Raw genomic sequence first — 14,635 nt, 5'->3', positions numbered from 1 at the left:
CGTGCAGGCAGCAAACTCTGACTTGGTGTATCCGGGCACGCTGGACAGGGCTGTCCACTGCCTGCTCTTGGGGTGGTACAGGTCTGTGAAGGGCAGCTTCAGGAGGCCCTTCTTATCACAGCCCCCGATGACAACGATGACCTCTGCCAGCTCCATGAACCTGCACCAGGAAAGGCACAGGTGAGTCCCAGGCCAGGCCACTCCTTTCCAGCATCCCTCCCATCCTATTCAGGACATCCTAGGTAAGGCAGAGTCCTCTCCTGCTTCAGCTACTGATTTTCTGGGCAAATCATTCCACCCCTGCACCATCAGGTCAAAGGCACCTCTCAGCTTGGGTGGGAAAAGCTCCAAAGTGCACAGGGAAAGGAAATGGGAATGACCTCTACAAGCCCATAGTGACATTGGCTCCTGCCACTCACCCTCCCCCTTCCAGCACAGTCGAACCCGGTAATCCTCAGGAGTGTGGAAAGCCACTCCTGGCAGCCTGCCTGGGGTGAGCTTTCTGCCTGGAGAGAGAAGTGCTTCCAGGAAACCTCTCTCCCTTTCCAGCCCTAATAGCAGCGAGCAGACGAGACAGACGGCAGGGGAAGGCAAATCCTGCCAAGTAGGAGGTGGTGAGAAAAGAACTCTGTCTGCGAGAAGGGAGGGGACAGGAAGGAGGAGGATGAAAGAGGATTTGAAAGGCTTGGTCCAATCCTCAGCTCCTCCATGCTTTGTGCAGGATGAGACAATTCCCTACAGACCAAAGCTGCCTGGGCCAGCATCTCTTTACCTTCTGGTTGTTCATCAGTAAATCAATGGAAAGAAAAAACAGAATATTTTGGGCACGCCTAGGTGGGGACCAGGGCACTAATTACTTTTTTCCCCCTTGGATACCAACTCCTGCCCCTGCAGCCATACACCTTTGAGTGCTCTACCCTTTGGGGGAAGCAGATGGAAATAAAGAGCTAAAACACCCCTTTCTGCCCTTAGTCTGGACACCCCCCTGGATGGGATCATTGGACACTGCTGGGATTAGAGCACAATGAAAACAAAAAGCATCCCATGCACTAAATTCCACAGGAATCCTTTAAGGCAGGCAAACAACTCCAACGCTTCATTTCAGGAGCAAGGAGGCCAAAAGTGAGGCAACAGGTTGGGGGGGGGGGGAGGAAAAAAAAGAAAAAAACAACCCAAGAACCACAAAGTACAAGAACCATCAATCTATGAGATCCATCAGCTTGGTCCATGCTGGTCATGGACGCTGGGGCTGTTTTACCTCCGGGGCCTGGAGCGCAGGGAGCTGACCTCGTTCCCCAGGATGTAGCACTTGCGGGCCTCGTGCAGGAGGGGGATGCACTCCTTGGAGTCCTGGATGAGCCCATCCATCTCCACCTTCTCCAGGAAGTAGGTGGGGCTGAGCAGGGGCAGGCGCACGTGCTCCAGGAGCTCCCTCAGGGCCCCCTTCCTGGCGGGCACGTCGTGCCGCACCCAGCGCATCACGGCCTCGAACACCACCTCCTCCTTGGGCACCACCAGCTGCTCGTCACACAGGTACCCAACCAGCTCCTTCGCCCCCATCTCCAGGAACTCCTCGTGGCACGACACCTCCACGAAACACTCCAGCATGAACCTCCTGCTCTTCTCCGTCAGGGACGCGATGGAGAAGGAGTCAGCAAACTTCATGATGCCCAGGCAGTTGCATGGGTGCAGCTGGCCCTCCAGGAAGGTGACACAGGCATCCCTGAGCTTGGAGATCTGCAGCAGGTCAGACAGCTCCAGGATGCCCTCTACGTTGTCCTCCTGGATGACGATGTTCCCCCCGTACATATAATCCAGAAGGAGGGACATGGTGGGGGCAGAGATCTTCTGGATGTTAATGATGTCCTGGTGGCCTTCCTTGAGGTCACCGCCAAACATGGCCCTGAAGTAGGTGCTGTTGGCTGACAGGGTGGCCCGGTGGCAGGGGAACTCCTGCCCGTCGATCAGCAGCACCACATCGGTGAAGGTGCCGCTGTGCCGGTAGGAGTTGAGGGTCTGCAGGATTTGCTCGGCGTGGCAGGACCCGCTGCACAGCTTCGTGTGCAGCTTGTCCTTGCTGGGGTCCCGGGACGCATTTTCCAGGCTGCCTGTCCCGAAACTGGATTCTTCCTTCATCACTCGGTGCATCCTGCTCGGGAAGCAGGGCAGGGACAGGAGATCAGCACAGTGTTCAAACATCTGCCTGCAGTGCTCAACAACATCATGGTTCTGCACCTTCCTTACAGAATCCAGCCAAAATCTAGTCAGAGCCTGTCCCCTCACCCACACACAACTCCTCCTCAGCAATCGAAACTTCCTGCAAACCACAGCACCACAATGGGTACTGGGATATTCCCAATCCAGCCCCATCCTTGTAGGCAAACTGCTGCTTTTGGGAGAAGTTTCCTTTTAAGGCTGTTGCCTTGCCCAGCCTGTGCTACCACCTTTTTTTTTCTGATGTCTCCCACCTCTTCCTGATTTCCCCATCCTCTCAGGTGCTCCACAGCACAGCCCAGCCAAGAGCAATGCTGGATTTTGACTTTTCAGACCCATCCTGTTTCCCCAGATTGCAGGCAAAAATCCAGACTGTGACTCAGACTCGCCAAAGGTAGCTACGACACGACCTGCCCAAAACCCGCGGAGATGCTACATCTGACGTCCCTTTCTGCTTGATGTGGGCTCCAGATGATTTTTAACATTTCCTAAAGGACTTCAAGAAGTGATTGCAATGAAGCACAGCAGACAGCTCTCATTCAAGCTTCAGCAGTTCACAGCTCACACAGACAGCACAAGCAGCAGGACCCAGCCCTGAGCCAGAGTGGAGCTCCTGCTCAGAGCTTCTCCCCCAGCCAGGCATGTGTTACATTGCTTTTCTGAGGCTCTGTGACAGCAAAGAGCCCGTTTGGGGGGGGGCTCAGGCTCTGCTCTTAGTCGTTCCTCCCCCCTCCCCGAGCCAGGCTCTGGAGGATCACACCACAAGCCTCTGGCAGGACCACAAGTCCCCCCTGGGGTGACAAGTTACCAGAAAATCGGTGGCTTTGTGGTGTCCACGCCTTCCCTGCAGGAGGGCAGGGAGCACATGTCCCGGAGGGGAGATTACCTTGAATTTATTTTGAGTCCACCCCCTGTCTTAGCCCTAGTCCTTGCTGTGCTCCTACACCTGCATCTCCTGGGCAACCACGGCTGACCACGAACCCCAAAGTGCTCAGGTCCCCTCATCCAGAGGACACTTCCTGGCTGCACCTGCACCGTGGGACGACCAAACCTAGCCCTGAGGATCTTCACCCCACCACCCTGAGAAAGCATCAGTGTGCCCTTTCAGAACCCCCCGGCAGTGGCAAAACACCTTTGCCAGTGCCCCCAGGTTGCTGCAGGGACCTGAAGAGCAGCGAAGCAGCGTGACGAGCCCCACCTAAACACCTCAGAACCCCACCACCACCACCTTCCCCGGGACTGGGTGAAGGCTCCAAACACCCTGACGGGTGCTCGGGACCGCAGTTTAGTCAGTTCAAAGGGATTTAAAGAAGTTTCACCAAAGGCGGCTCCCCGGAGGTGCCTTTGCGAAGAGCTGGGGGCGCTCCGCGTTCTGCTGACACGCGGTCCCAGCCGAGAAAGAAGAACCGACCTATATCCCCGCTTTTCTCCCTGATCCACACACATTTCCAAGCCATCAGGGGCATGCACGGGGAAGGGACAGCTCAGGCCGAGCTCCTTGCAGAGAGACACCCCTCTCCCCTCGCAGTTAATCCAAATGCCCTTCCCCAACCCACATCCTCTCTGTCTACCCATGACACAATCGCTGCCAACTCCAAAGAGGAGTGTGTCTGCCCCGGTGCCCTCCCCCGGGTCACGTTCTGCCCTGGGTCACCCTCTCCATCCAAGTCCCACACAGCAGCAAATGCTGCTTTGGGGAGTCTTTTAGCAACCCCCCCCCCCAAAAAAAAAGCCCAGCGTTAAAGAGTCCAACGTTACCTGACACAAGTTGTGCTCTCCAGGTGGGACCCGGTGCAGACTCAACTTCCCTCCCGGAGATCCCCCATCCACGTTGGAGCCCTGCAGGGAGACGAGTCCCCTCGGCAAAGCTCAGCCCTTCTGCAGAAACGCTGGGAGGGGGGGAAGCACAAAAGCATCCCCTTTATCCTCCCTGGCGGAGAGGTGGGGGAGAAATCCGCTTTTGTTCCTCCTGAATGACATGCCAGGGAGCTACAGGGCATGAGCCGTGCAGCTGTCAGCGACAGCCAGGGAGGAGCCGGGACGCGGGGAAAAGCCAGCCCAGCTCAGGGAAAATACGGCACACAGGGCAGCTTAGGAGGGCCGAGCCATCTGGAGAGCAAATTGAGGGTCCAGGTGGAACGATTCATTTCATGGAGATTCCGTCTTGCTGGAAACGCCGCTAGAGCCCATAAATAAAATACGGCTGAAAGGAAGAGCAGAAAGACTCGTGGAGCGGGACCGGGCTGGGTCAGGGAGGAGCTGCATCCCCCTCATTAACGGGGGATAATTAGGTAATTATGGCCCCGAGGATGGTGAGGACAGAAGGGGAGCTTTTTGCCCCGTGTGGCTTTCGCACCCTCCCCCCTCTAACTCGATCCCAGTTGGGTGGATTTTTAAATGCTCATGGCAGGGATCACAAAGCAGCCCTGAGGAAGCTCCACAGAGTCCCCCTTGTGCCGAAGATTGTCACACCCCTAAGGTGGCACAGCCCAGCCTTCCTTCCCCTGCCCAGTCATCGCTTTGAACAACCTGTATTATTCTACACTAGACAAAAGAGAAATATTAATAAACCCATCCCCTGCGTGTTGTCATCGCAGTGAAACTGCCTTTCCATGTTTCCCGGCTGGATCCTTCCTGCCCCTCTCCCACTGCTGGGATGCAGGGCACAAGCTGGCATCCTGCTTGCTCCCAGCATTTGCATACGAATCCCTGGCAACCGGGAAGGGACTGTGGTTTCCCAGCCAGCACAGAGGGCTTGGAGGGTTGTGGGGTTTGCTCTCAGGATCTCCCACCCTGATGGAGTTGGCCCTACCAGGCTGGATGGAGCACGTGGATGGAAGCTGGAGATGACCAGGAGCAGGTCACTGGGAACAAAGGGAAAAGCCCTCTAAGATCATGGAATCCACCCGGCCATGGAGAGAGTCAGGACACCCTCCTTTTCCCCTCAGCCATCCAGCAGATGGGGAGTCACCAACCTCCAGGAGAAGAGACAAAGCACGAGAGACAAGAAAAGGAGGAAGGGCAGAGACATAACTAGAACAGAAATGGGGTCCAGAAGGAAGAGAGGGAGAAAATCAAGAGGCTTAAGAGGGAAAAAAAACCCCATCTTGGTTTCCTATTTCACATATGGTCAATACTCACATGGAACTTGAGATTTAGGAGATTCAGCCAAGAAGAGGTGGTTGCATCAAGAGTCCAGGAGAAGAGGCACCAGCCTTCAGCCTCGTGCTGCTGCTGCTCCCACCACGGCTAGGCTTTTCCTGCTCCCACTGGACTTCCACAGCTCCCAACCACCCCACCATGTTAAAGTTGGGGAGATCCTTCTTGTGGCAGCTGGGTAAGCCCTGGCCAGGGCCACATCAGCACCCCCTCCCAGACCCCAGGTCTGGCAAATTTAAAGGACTGGAAAGGTTCCCAGACGCCACAAGAACCACCCCAGCTGAACCACTAAGCTCCTATTTATGAGGGCAGTTTTAGAGAGGGGAAAAAAAAAAAGGGAAAAAAAAAAAAAAAAGAGTTAAATAGTACAATGTTGGCTGTCCCAAGGCCTTTGGGCTTTGGGCCAGCAACCAACCCTCAGCTCCTTTATTTGAGTGACAAACACACAAATGAGACAGGACTCTCATTTCTTCCCTTTCTACTTTCCCCTATCTTTCCCTAGGGTACAGCAGGGACAGCCCCCAGTCAGGGATTATTCAGCACTGTGGATATCAGGAGCTCTACCCCTTTCCCTAGGGCAGTTTTTACATGGAACACTCAATTATATTCCCAAAGCCACTTAAATTCATGGCACAGGACTGACTACCCATCACCAACCAGGGAGACAGTGCTGTCTTTACTTTAATCCCTTTCACTATCACTTAAGTGCAGCCACTCAGGGGCTGGAGAAAACAGCAGACTGAACAAAGAACAAGATCCCTCCTCATCCAAAGCACCCTCTGGGAGAGGATCCTGGGGTAAAAACCCCCCAAAACAGAGCAAGCACCAAGCAAGCCTTCCCCTTTACATCACACATTTAGCAAAGAACTGCCCAGGGACTTCCCGAGCTGGGTGTTGCAGCCGGGACTCCTGTGTTTAATAAGTGCTAAAACACCGAGAAGCCATTTATCCCTCTTTGAACTTGCTTATGGGTTTTGGCCTCCAAGGCACCCTGGGGCAATGACTTGCATAACGGGTGTTAAAAATAAATTGCTTTCCAGTCGTTTGGTTTAAAACTGCTGTCTGATCACTTCTGGGGGTGCATCATCGTCCCCTTGGGGCCACGAAAAAAATTATTCCACAGTTACTGCTCCAGCCTTGGGTTTGCATGGTCACCTCCTCTCCACACCACTGCTCCTCAGCTTCTGTCTTCCCAAACCTGGAGGGAGGGAGCCAGAGAATCACAGCGTGGTTTGGGTTGGAGGGACATTTAAAATTCATCTTGTTCCATCCCCTGGCACGGGCAGGGACACCTTCCACTAGCCCAGGTTGCTCCAAACTGGCCTTGGACACTTCCAGGGATGGGGCAGTCACAGCTCCTCTGGGCAACCTGTGCCAGGGCCTGCCCACCCTCACAGTCAACAACTCCTTCCCAGTATCCCATCTCTCCCTGCCCTCTGGCAGTGGGAAGCCATTCCCTGTGTCCTATCCCTCCATCCCTTGTCCCCAGTCCCTCTCCAGCTCTCCTGGAGCCCCTTTAGGCCCTGCAAGGGGCTCTCAGGTCTCCCTGGATCCTTCTCTTCTCCAGGGGAACCCCCCCAGCTCTCCCAGCCTGTCCCAGAGCAGAGGGGCTCCAGCCCTGGGAGCAGCTCCGGTGCCTCCTCTGGACTCTCTCCAGCAGCTCCAGGTCCTTGTGATGTTATTCCTAGGGCTGGAGCAGCTCTGCAGGGGGGTCTCACCTGAGGGGGAAGAGGGGCAGAATCCCCCCCTCCCCTGCTGTGGGATCAGCCCAGGGCACGGGGGGGGGGGATTTCAGGGCTGGGTCATGTCCAGCTTCTTATCCACCAGCACTCCCACGTCCTCCTCAGGGGTGCTCCCCATCCCTTCATCCACCAGCCTTTATGGATAGCAAGGGTTGAACCGACCCTGGTGTGAGACCTTGCCCTCCTGAGGTTCCCCTGAGCCCAACTCCTTGAACTTGCCCAGGTCCCTCCCTCTGGATGTGGTGCCACCCTTCGGGCACATTAACCACACCACACAGCTTGGTGTCACCAAGAGGAGATGCAGCACAAGCACACTGGTCTCAGGACAGACAGAGCTCCAAACCTCCCTCTGCTCACACCTTCAGCTCCCTCAGAAAGCAACTGAAGATCAAGAAGGATCAACTGCAAGCGATGCCAGAACACAAAACCACGTCAGACTGGCAGGGGAATACTGACAGTTTATTTTACAGAGCGTTGCAGAGTTTATTTTGGTCTAGCTCTATTTTCATCAAAAAATTTCATCCTTTTTTTTTTTCTTTAAAAAAAAAAAAAGGTAGCAAATATTCGGGACAATAATGGTAACAGTCAGTGCATTACATGGGAAGTTTGGGTCTTGTTGTAAAAAAAAAAAAAAAAAAGAAAGAAAGAAGCTAATTGTGAAAACAACTCTTAGTTGGATTGCTTTTAACACTTCCAAGATTTTAAGCACTTCACCTCTCAATAAAGTCATCTCCAAGGATAAAAACAGAACATGCAGGTGATTATCAACAGATGCTGAGATTTAACAACATCTCTCACTTGGCAATGACAATCTACCAGGAATGTTTCAATACAGCACCACATCAAAGGGAGAAGCAACTTAGTTCTCAAAATACCTTCAAGCCCACCAAAAGCTTGCAGTTCTGCAGAAAAAAAACCCCCACACTGTATTTCACAGACTTGAGAGTACCATAGAGAAGGACTGTATTTGGGGGAGGTAAGAGGGAGGGTCTTATTACATTCATAAAACCCAGGGCAGATGCAAAGGAATTAAAGTCTTACTTTTAGGCCGTGCTTATCAGAGCATCAGCATTCACATTTTCACTATCAGCATTTTTCCTTTCCGTAGAAAAGTTGGCCACATCTGACCTGCAATTCTTCCACACTAAGCCCAAAACTTTAGTGTTTCAAAATGCAACTGGAGTACAGCTTTAAAAAACCCACAAGGACAGAGCAGTTCCGTGCTGCCGAAACAAGGACCAACTGCTCAGGGCTGGTTTAATCCTGGCTTTGGGTGTGGGACGTGATGCGCATCAGCACGCCCAAACCTCCTCCTCCTCCTCCTCTGCAAGGTGACCAGCTCCTCGTGTGCTGCACAGCCCAGTCTGGTCAGCAGCCAGAAGAGTCAGCTCCCAGGTTTTCAGATCCATGGGAACAGCGAGGCCCCATCAGCACAGCAGCTCCGAAGGGAGCTCGCGCTCCGGGGGTTTCTCACGTTGCACACGGTGCCGACCGAGATCCGGCGAGGAAGGGAACGACCCGACACTGAGCCAAGAGCCATTCCCAGCTCCAGCAGCCTTCCAGCTGGCTTCAGCTCCTTGGGAACGGCCAAGTGACCCAAAAGCAGGCTCCTCTCCTTGAGGCCTTGAAGGTCCCAGCAGAGAGCTGAGACCGCCTCGGGGAAGGGATAAAATTCAACTGTCACCGACTTGGTTTCTGAGCTTTTCTTTTTTTTTTTTTTTTTTAAAACTTTTACCCTCTGGTCTAAGATTTTGGTTTAAAGCCTTTTGCATTGGAAACACGCTGAGTGGGAGCTCCTGCCTTCATGAGCCCCTCAGTGTCTGCTGCAAGACCGTCACTCCTTTGGAGGACACGAACATGCAGCTTTAAGGATCCTGCCTTCGAAGCAAGGAGGAAAGGTCTCCTTGCAGGAACAATTATACTCTGGGGCTGCTTCACCTTCCAAACTATTTACAACTCCTTCACCCATGGGCACCTCCCTGGCCCAGAGAAGGGGAAGCTCACACTGCACCACCTCTCCCCCTGTGATGAGGGTACAAGGAATGGGAAGCAGGGAGCGACTGCAAATGCCACTTGGGAGTGGCAGGCACTTCAACCAGATCCAAGCAGTGATGGTGCCCCTGGAATTGCTTTTCACAAGCCACCTGGGCTCCCAACAGAGCCCAACTCAGGGAGAAGATGGAAAGAAAGAAAGAAAGAAAGAAGGGGGAAAAAAAAATCCAACCTGCTGCCAGCAGAGGCCAAATGCTCAGGATTTGCCTTCAAAACTGCAGCAGGACTTTTCAAAAAGGCCATTCCCCATGGAGCATCCAGGCTTTGGGGAAGGAGGATGGGACAAGGAGAAGGTGCCCAAGTGACTGAGCCAGTGCAACCCCTTCCCTGGCTCTGAGCTTCAGCAGGGAAGATTCCTCTCCCAGGAAAGCTTCTCTCCTCCAAACAGCCTCCTGGTGCATCAGAGCTACCATTTAATTGCCCAGGAAAAGGGGAACGAGGGGGGAAACAGAAAAAAAAACCCCATAACAAAATCAACACTTCACAAGAACATCACAACGTTCAGCTACACAGTCGCTGCACCAAGGGAAGGGCTGGGGAAGGGCAAGGGGGAGAACAGGGACACACGTCCAACATGTTCCCAGAACCCCCCAAAGGGACTCAGGCTCTCACATCAAGATTCCAATACCTTCAAGCCATAAGGTTGAGGGTTTAATGAACACGGTATTTCCACTCATGCCCTGGAAAAATTACACTCAAAAAAAAAAAAAAAAAAGACAAAAAATTTCAAATTTTCTACATATTTACAAAAATAAGCCCCCCCACCTCACAACCAGGGGAGGTGGAGCAGTTAGTGGTGGGGTGTGGGAAGGGGTCTCTGCCCGACCAGCAGTTCCTCCAGGGTTCCCATCCCACAGGGAGCAGAAGAGCACGGCTCTCACTGCCAGGGAGCACGCGGGGCTGGCCCAGAGCCCCTCAGTTCATCCGCAGCTTGGAGTCCCGGGGGTCCACGGGGGTGAGGATCTCATTGGCAAAGCCATTCTCAGAGCAGAAGGACAACTCATCCGTGGGCTCCACACCGTTGTTGATCTCTGGGAAGGGCAGAGAAAGCAGGGATATCATCCCTGAACCGACTTGGGATGAATCACAGAACGGTCTGGGTCGGGAAGGACCTTAAAGATCATCTTGTCCCAACCCCCTGCCACAGATGAGCCACGACCACGTCCCACCAGCGCAGTCAGCTGGGCCAGTCCGGCCCCCTGCCCCCCTGAAGCACTGGCAGCTCCTCCCTCAGCTGAGGGGTGGGGCACAGGGCCCCAGCCCTACCTGAGAAGATCAGCTTCTCCTTCATGATCTTGACGTCGCGGCTGGAGCGGCGCACGGCGGCGCTCAGCATGATCTGCTCCGGGTTGTAGGTCCTGATGCTCCCCAGGCGCCACCTGCAAGGCGGGAGCAGGAGGTCAGGGGCTGGTCCTCTCCCCCCCCACACCAAGTGTGGGAGCATTTTAATGCAAGTGGCCACCACCGAGTCCCAGAGACCCCGAGGGCTTTGCTCCCTGGCACCCACACAACCCCACGCAGCAGGAGGGTGTTGGGAGATGAGCGTGGCTATCTCAGGGGACAGGCACACGGGCAGGTCGCATTAACCACCTTTGGCATCCCAGTTCCACCAGGGAATTAGACCCAGGGACTGATGTCACCAAGGGCTGCAGCTGCCCTACAGCCCTCTCTCCAGCTGCCCAAAGGATGTAGGGGCAGTTTAACTCTTAGGGCTGGAAAGAGGGAACAGAACAAGACACCAAGCCAAGTAAAGAATCCAGAACCTTTTCATCACCCTCAGGCTTGTGGGAGAAGGGACTCAAATATGCTCTAAGGCAGTTTTAAGTCTCAGCAAGGAAATGGTCTCAAATTGTGTCAGGGGAGGTTTAGATTGGATATTAGGAAATATTTCTTCCCCTAAAGGGCTGACCAGCCCTGGCACAGGCTGCTGCTGCTTAGGCCAGGCTTTCATAGCCCACCCCCCCACACACCCATTCTTCCTGCCTCCTGACCACAGAGAGAGGCTTTCAGGTAAATCCCATTCTCCCTGCCAGAGCCAGGCATCCCATAAAGCTGTTTGATTGGGAAACAGCAGGGATTTAGGGTGGCTTTTGGGCTTTCTGATCTTCTGGCACCATCTAGTGGCTCACCCACGCAAGAGAAGGTGATTTCATTTCCTTATTTCTACGTGCCACCCACCTTCTCTTACATTTCTAACCCAGCCCCAGGAACAGAGGATTTGAGGAGCTCACAAATCCCCAGCCTGGGTCTGCAGCACCAGCCTGACAAAGCCACAACGACAAAGAAGCTTCTGCAATTTTTTTTTCCCCCCAGGAAAATCTAGCTGGTGACAATTCCTGGGTGTTTCCACCCCCCTTCCCAAATCCCAGTGGGTGACACTGCACCAGCAGGCTTTGACCAGGGTATGGATGAAGGAGGATGCTACAGAGAAAAGGACGGGTGGGATGGCAAGACAACACAACTCACAGACCCACAGACAGAAGCAACGCAGAGGAAACAGAGGAAACACAAAGAGGCAACGACATTAAAGTATATAAAAAAAATATTTTAAAAATTAAATTTTTCTTCCATCATCATCATCTAAACTGGGCCTTAGTGGGATCTGCCTGCATGGGACACTAAGATCAATGTGCTTGCGAGACCTCCCAGGATAAAATCCTCCTTAAACTATAAATCAGGACCAAAAGCCACTATAACGAGTCTTTTCTCTGCCCACACACCAGGGTTTCCAGCACCAGGCTAGGCTGTGTGGCCAAAAGGCACGGGGATCTCATGCCCATCCCAGACACCCCATGGAGAGCATGGCTCATTTTGAGGCACAGAGGGCCCAGACTCAAAGGATTCCAGGGACCAAGGGCGTTTCTCCTCCCACCAAGAGGAACAAGCACTGCTCTCTGCTCTCCATCTCCCATGGTGGCTGTGGTCACACCCAGGGTGGGAAAACATGCACGAGGAGGTGATGCCTCCTCTCACAGGGGTGCCTCGCTCTGGGTAAACAAGCCAGGAGAGGGTAACCCCATTTTTTAGGGGTACTTTGAAACATCCTCTTAGAAGAGCCACCAGTACATTTAACCACGATGCCACTCCAACCAACACCATACCAAACGCTCTGTGCTGTGCTCAGCAGCCTCTGGGTCTCCAAAAAAAGCTGGTTTAATAGAAAATAGCACCTCTCCTACCCCCTTGAGCTGTGTTGTGCTCGGCCAGGTTTGGGACAGCAGCGTGCAAAAGGGCCAGAGAGGCAGCAGGAAGGTCCTGTTCTGGGAGGTTGGCGGCAGAGCAGACCAGACGGACACGGGGTGGGAACAGACTAAAAAATACTGGGACAACAACACAGAGACAGCACACACCGTGTTAGGGCCACAGCCGGAGCCCTGGGTGGGGAGGGGAGATGCTAAAATGGCAAGGAAAAGGGTGGGAGAGGGCAGGCAGGTCACTAGTACTGAGGTGAGAAGATGGAGCGATCACAGAGCCAAGCCAGCCACAACCAGAGTCCCATCCTGCCACCGCTGTGCCTAAAGCCTGCCCAGCTCCTCCATGCCTGCCTTCTCCTGATCCATGAGCCAGGGAGCGAGGGGGAGCTGGAGAAGGGGAGAACACCCAACTCCCCGCAGCAAGGCCCTGTTTTGGGGCGATGCCACACCCCAGGCACCACTTGCTGGTGGCCAACAGGGAGGGGGGCTGGAAAGCACAGACAGGGAGCAACCAAGTCCTCAAGAATCCGACCCCAGGGCACACAGCAGGAGGAATGGGGGAGGGAACACGGGGAGAGTTTGGTCAGAGGAGAGACACAGGGAAGGCTTTACTGCAGAAAAGTGACAGCGCTTCCCTCCGAGGGGGTGGGAAGGACTGGGGAGGGAAAGGAGAAAGCTGGGCTCCCAAGTGATGGCACTTCAAATCCAGCATCCCAGGCTCATTATTCCCTTCCCAAGGGCAACGCTCTTCATTTTCACACTGCCTTTCCAGTTCCACAGCAGTGTAACTGGGAAGAGACTCCTGGAAGGTCCCAAGCTCTGAGTGCAGCCAAACCTTTCCGGCCCTCAGCCCTTTTAAATCATTCCCAGGGCCAGGGAAGGACTAGTTTGTATCACTGAACAGGTTACACGATTTTATTGAGAATTGGCCAGTTTAGCAGAGTTTGGTCTCAAAAACCTCTGGCTAATACAGGAAGGAAGGGGCTATTTTGCATGGCATTATTTCCATGGAGAAAGCATTACATCTGCTGGGAATTTCCCAGTTACAGCTGTGCCACAGGGTCTCAGAACAGGACTGTTTTAAAAGGCAGTGACTTAGACCATTGTCACAGAAGGCCAGGTTGCCTTCAAAACATCCTCTGGCTTCAGCATCAGATGCCTGTGGTGCTCGTGGCTGTGGAGTGCCCAGTGTTTGAACCCTCATGGTGCCCCCCCAACAAAGCCAGATGTTTGAAAGCATCGGGGAAAAGCTGCATCCTACCCTGTCCATCTGCAGTGAAGCCATAGCAGAGAGGGAGAAAGAAAGAGAGAAAGGAAGGTTGAATGAAAAAAGAGAAAGAGGAGGAAAGCACCAGAATTACCTGATCATGTGATAGCTGTGAGATGCCAGAATGCAGCAGAGAGAGAAAGAGGAGGAACATGCACAACAGTCAGAGCAGTAAGAAAATAAACAAGGCAAAGAGGCAAAAAAAAGGTTAGTTAGAGGTCATCTCAGTTGATATTCCCCCTCTGGAGAGGCTGCCACAGTCCTGTCACTGGAGCAGAGGAGCAGGAGCAATCCCTACCCTACAGAGGAGAGAAGCCATGCGGAGGAGACAGGACGAGCACATCGAAGCGGTGGCTCTGCTCCCACCCACCCCCCCCCATCCCTGCCAGCAAGGGAGCAGCTCTGGTTTGCCCCAAAAAAGAAACTGGGGGAAAAAAACCAACAAAACCAAACCAGTCCAACAAAAAACACCCCCCACTAACAACCATGACCCTGAAGGCCAAATGCCAAGCCCCGTTTCCCTGAGCTGCAATTCTGCTGTGATTCGGTGTTGATTTATCCTCAGCCCTGCTACAAATTCTTTCACGTGACGGAGAAACTGGAGCATCAGGGAAATGGGTCTGTCCTGCACAAGGCTCTTGGAAGAGCAAGTCCAACTTCTGGTAGTGGTCTCTCTTTTTTCCTTCCACCGACTTGGGGTTGAGTTGTGCCAAGGGAGAGATCCAAAAGAAGACACTTGGACCTGCTATGATGAACCCCCACATGGCCAGACCTCTCTGAGCAACTGCCCTCCTGTGCCAGGTCCAGAGCTCACTGCTCCAGGGTGATGGATCCTGGGAGAGTTGGTGCCATTTCCAGCTCTTCCCCCCTGTATCACACTGAGGGTGGAAGAGAAATCCTGCCATAATGCTTTCCTTCCTTGCCCTGTTTCCTCTTCCCCTACTCCATCAAGCCTTTTCCAAGCTGGAAGAGCTTCCATCCGTGCAGAGAGGAAGAGTCCAGCTATG

The 14,635-nt window shown here is 53.6% G+C and overlaps 2 protein-coding genes across 4 annotated transcripts in view; both read right to left on the bottom strand.

The window, feature by feature from the left end:
- Window positions 1-2,185, bottom strand: part of KLHL35 (kelch like family member 35) — a 7,144-nt gene extending 4,959 nt beyond the window's left edge. The window contains exon 1 of the mRNA XM_027905844.1: window positions 1,259-2,185. Within this exon, the coding sequence (XP_027761645.1) occupies window positions 1,259-2,148 (890 nt within the window). The 5' untranslated portion in view covers window positions 2,149-2,185. The remainder of the gene's footprint in view (window positions 1-1,258) is intronic.
- A 5,368-nt stretch (window positions 2,186-7,553) lies between these two features.
- The window catches only part of GDPD5 (glycerophosphodiester phosphodiesterase domain containing 5), a 117,073-nt gene continuing 109,991 nt past the window's right edge, over window positions 7,554-14,635 (bottom strand). For 2 of the 3 annotated variants that reach the window (XM_027905847.1, XM_027905848.1), the window contains exons 15-17: window positions 13,723-13,737; window positions 10,434-10,546; window positions 7,554-10,198 (exon numbers count right to left, since the gene is read on the bottom strand). In XM_027905847.1, the coding sequence (XP_027761648.1) occupies window positions 10,083-10,198; window positions 10,434-10,546; window positions 13,723-13,737 (244 nt within the window). In that variant the 3' untranslated portion in view covers window positions 7,554-10,082. The remainder of the gene's footprint in view (window positions 10,199-10,433; window positions 10,547-13,722; window positions 13,738-14,635) is intronic. The other variant, XM_027905849.1, reaches the window with a different exon arrangement.

The sequence above is a fragment of the Empidonax traillii genome, unplaced genomic scaffold (genome assembly GCF_003031625.1).
Source record: "Empidonax traillii isolate 1590-97213 ecotype Southwest subspecies unplaced genomic scaffold, ASM303162v1 scaffold1214:size307055, whole genome shotgun sequence".
NCBI lineage: Eukaryota > Metazoa > Chordata > Aves > Passeriformes > Tyrannidae > Empidonax > Empidonax traillii.
The sequence above is the reverse complement of the archived record's forward strand: the minus strand, read 5'-3'. Positions and strand labels throughout refer to the sequence as shown.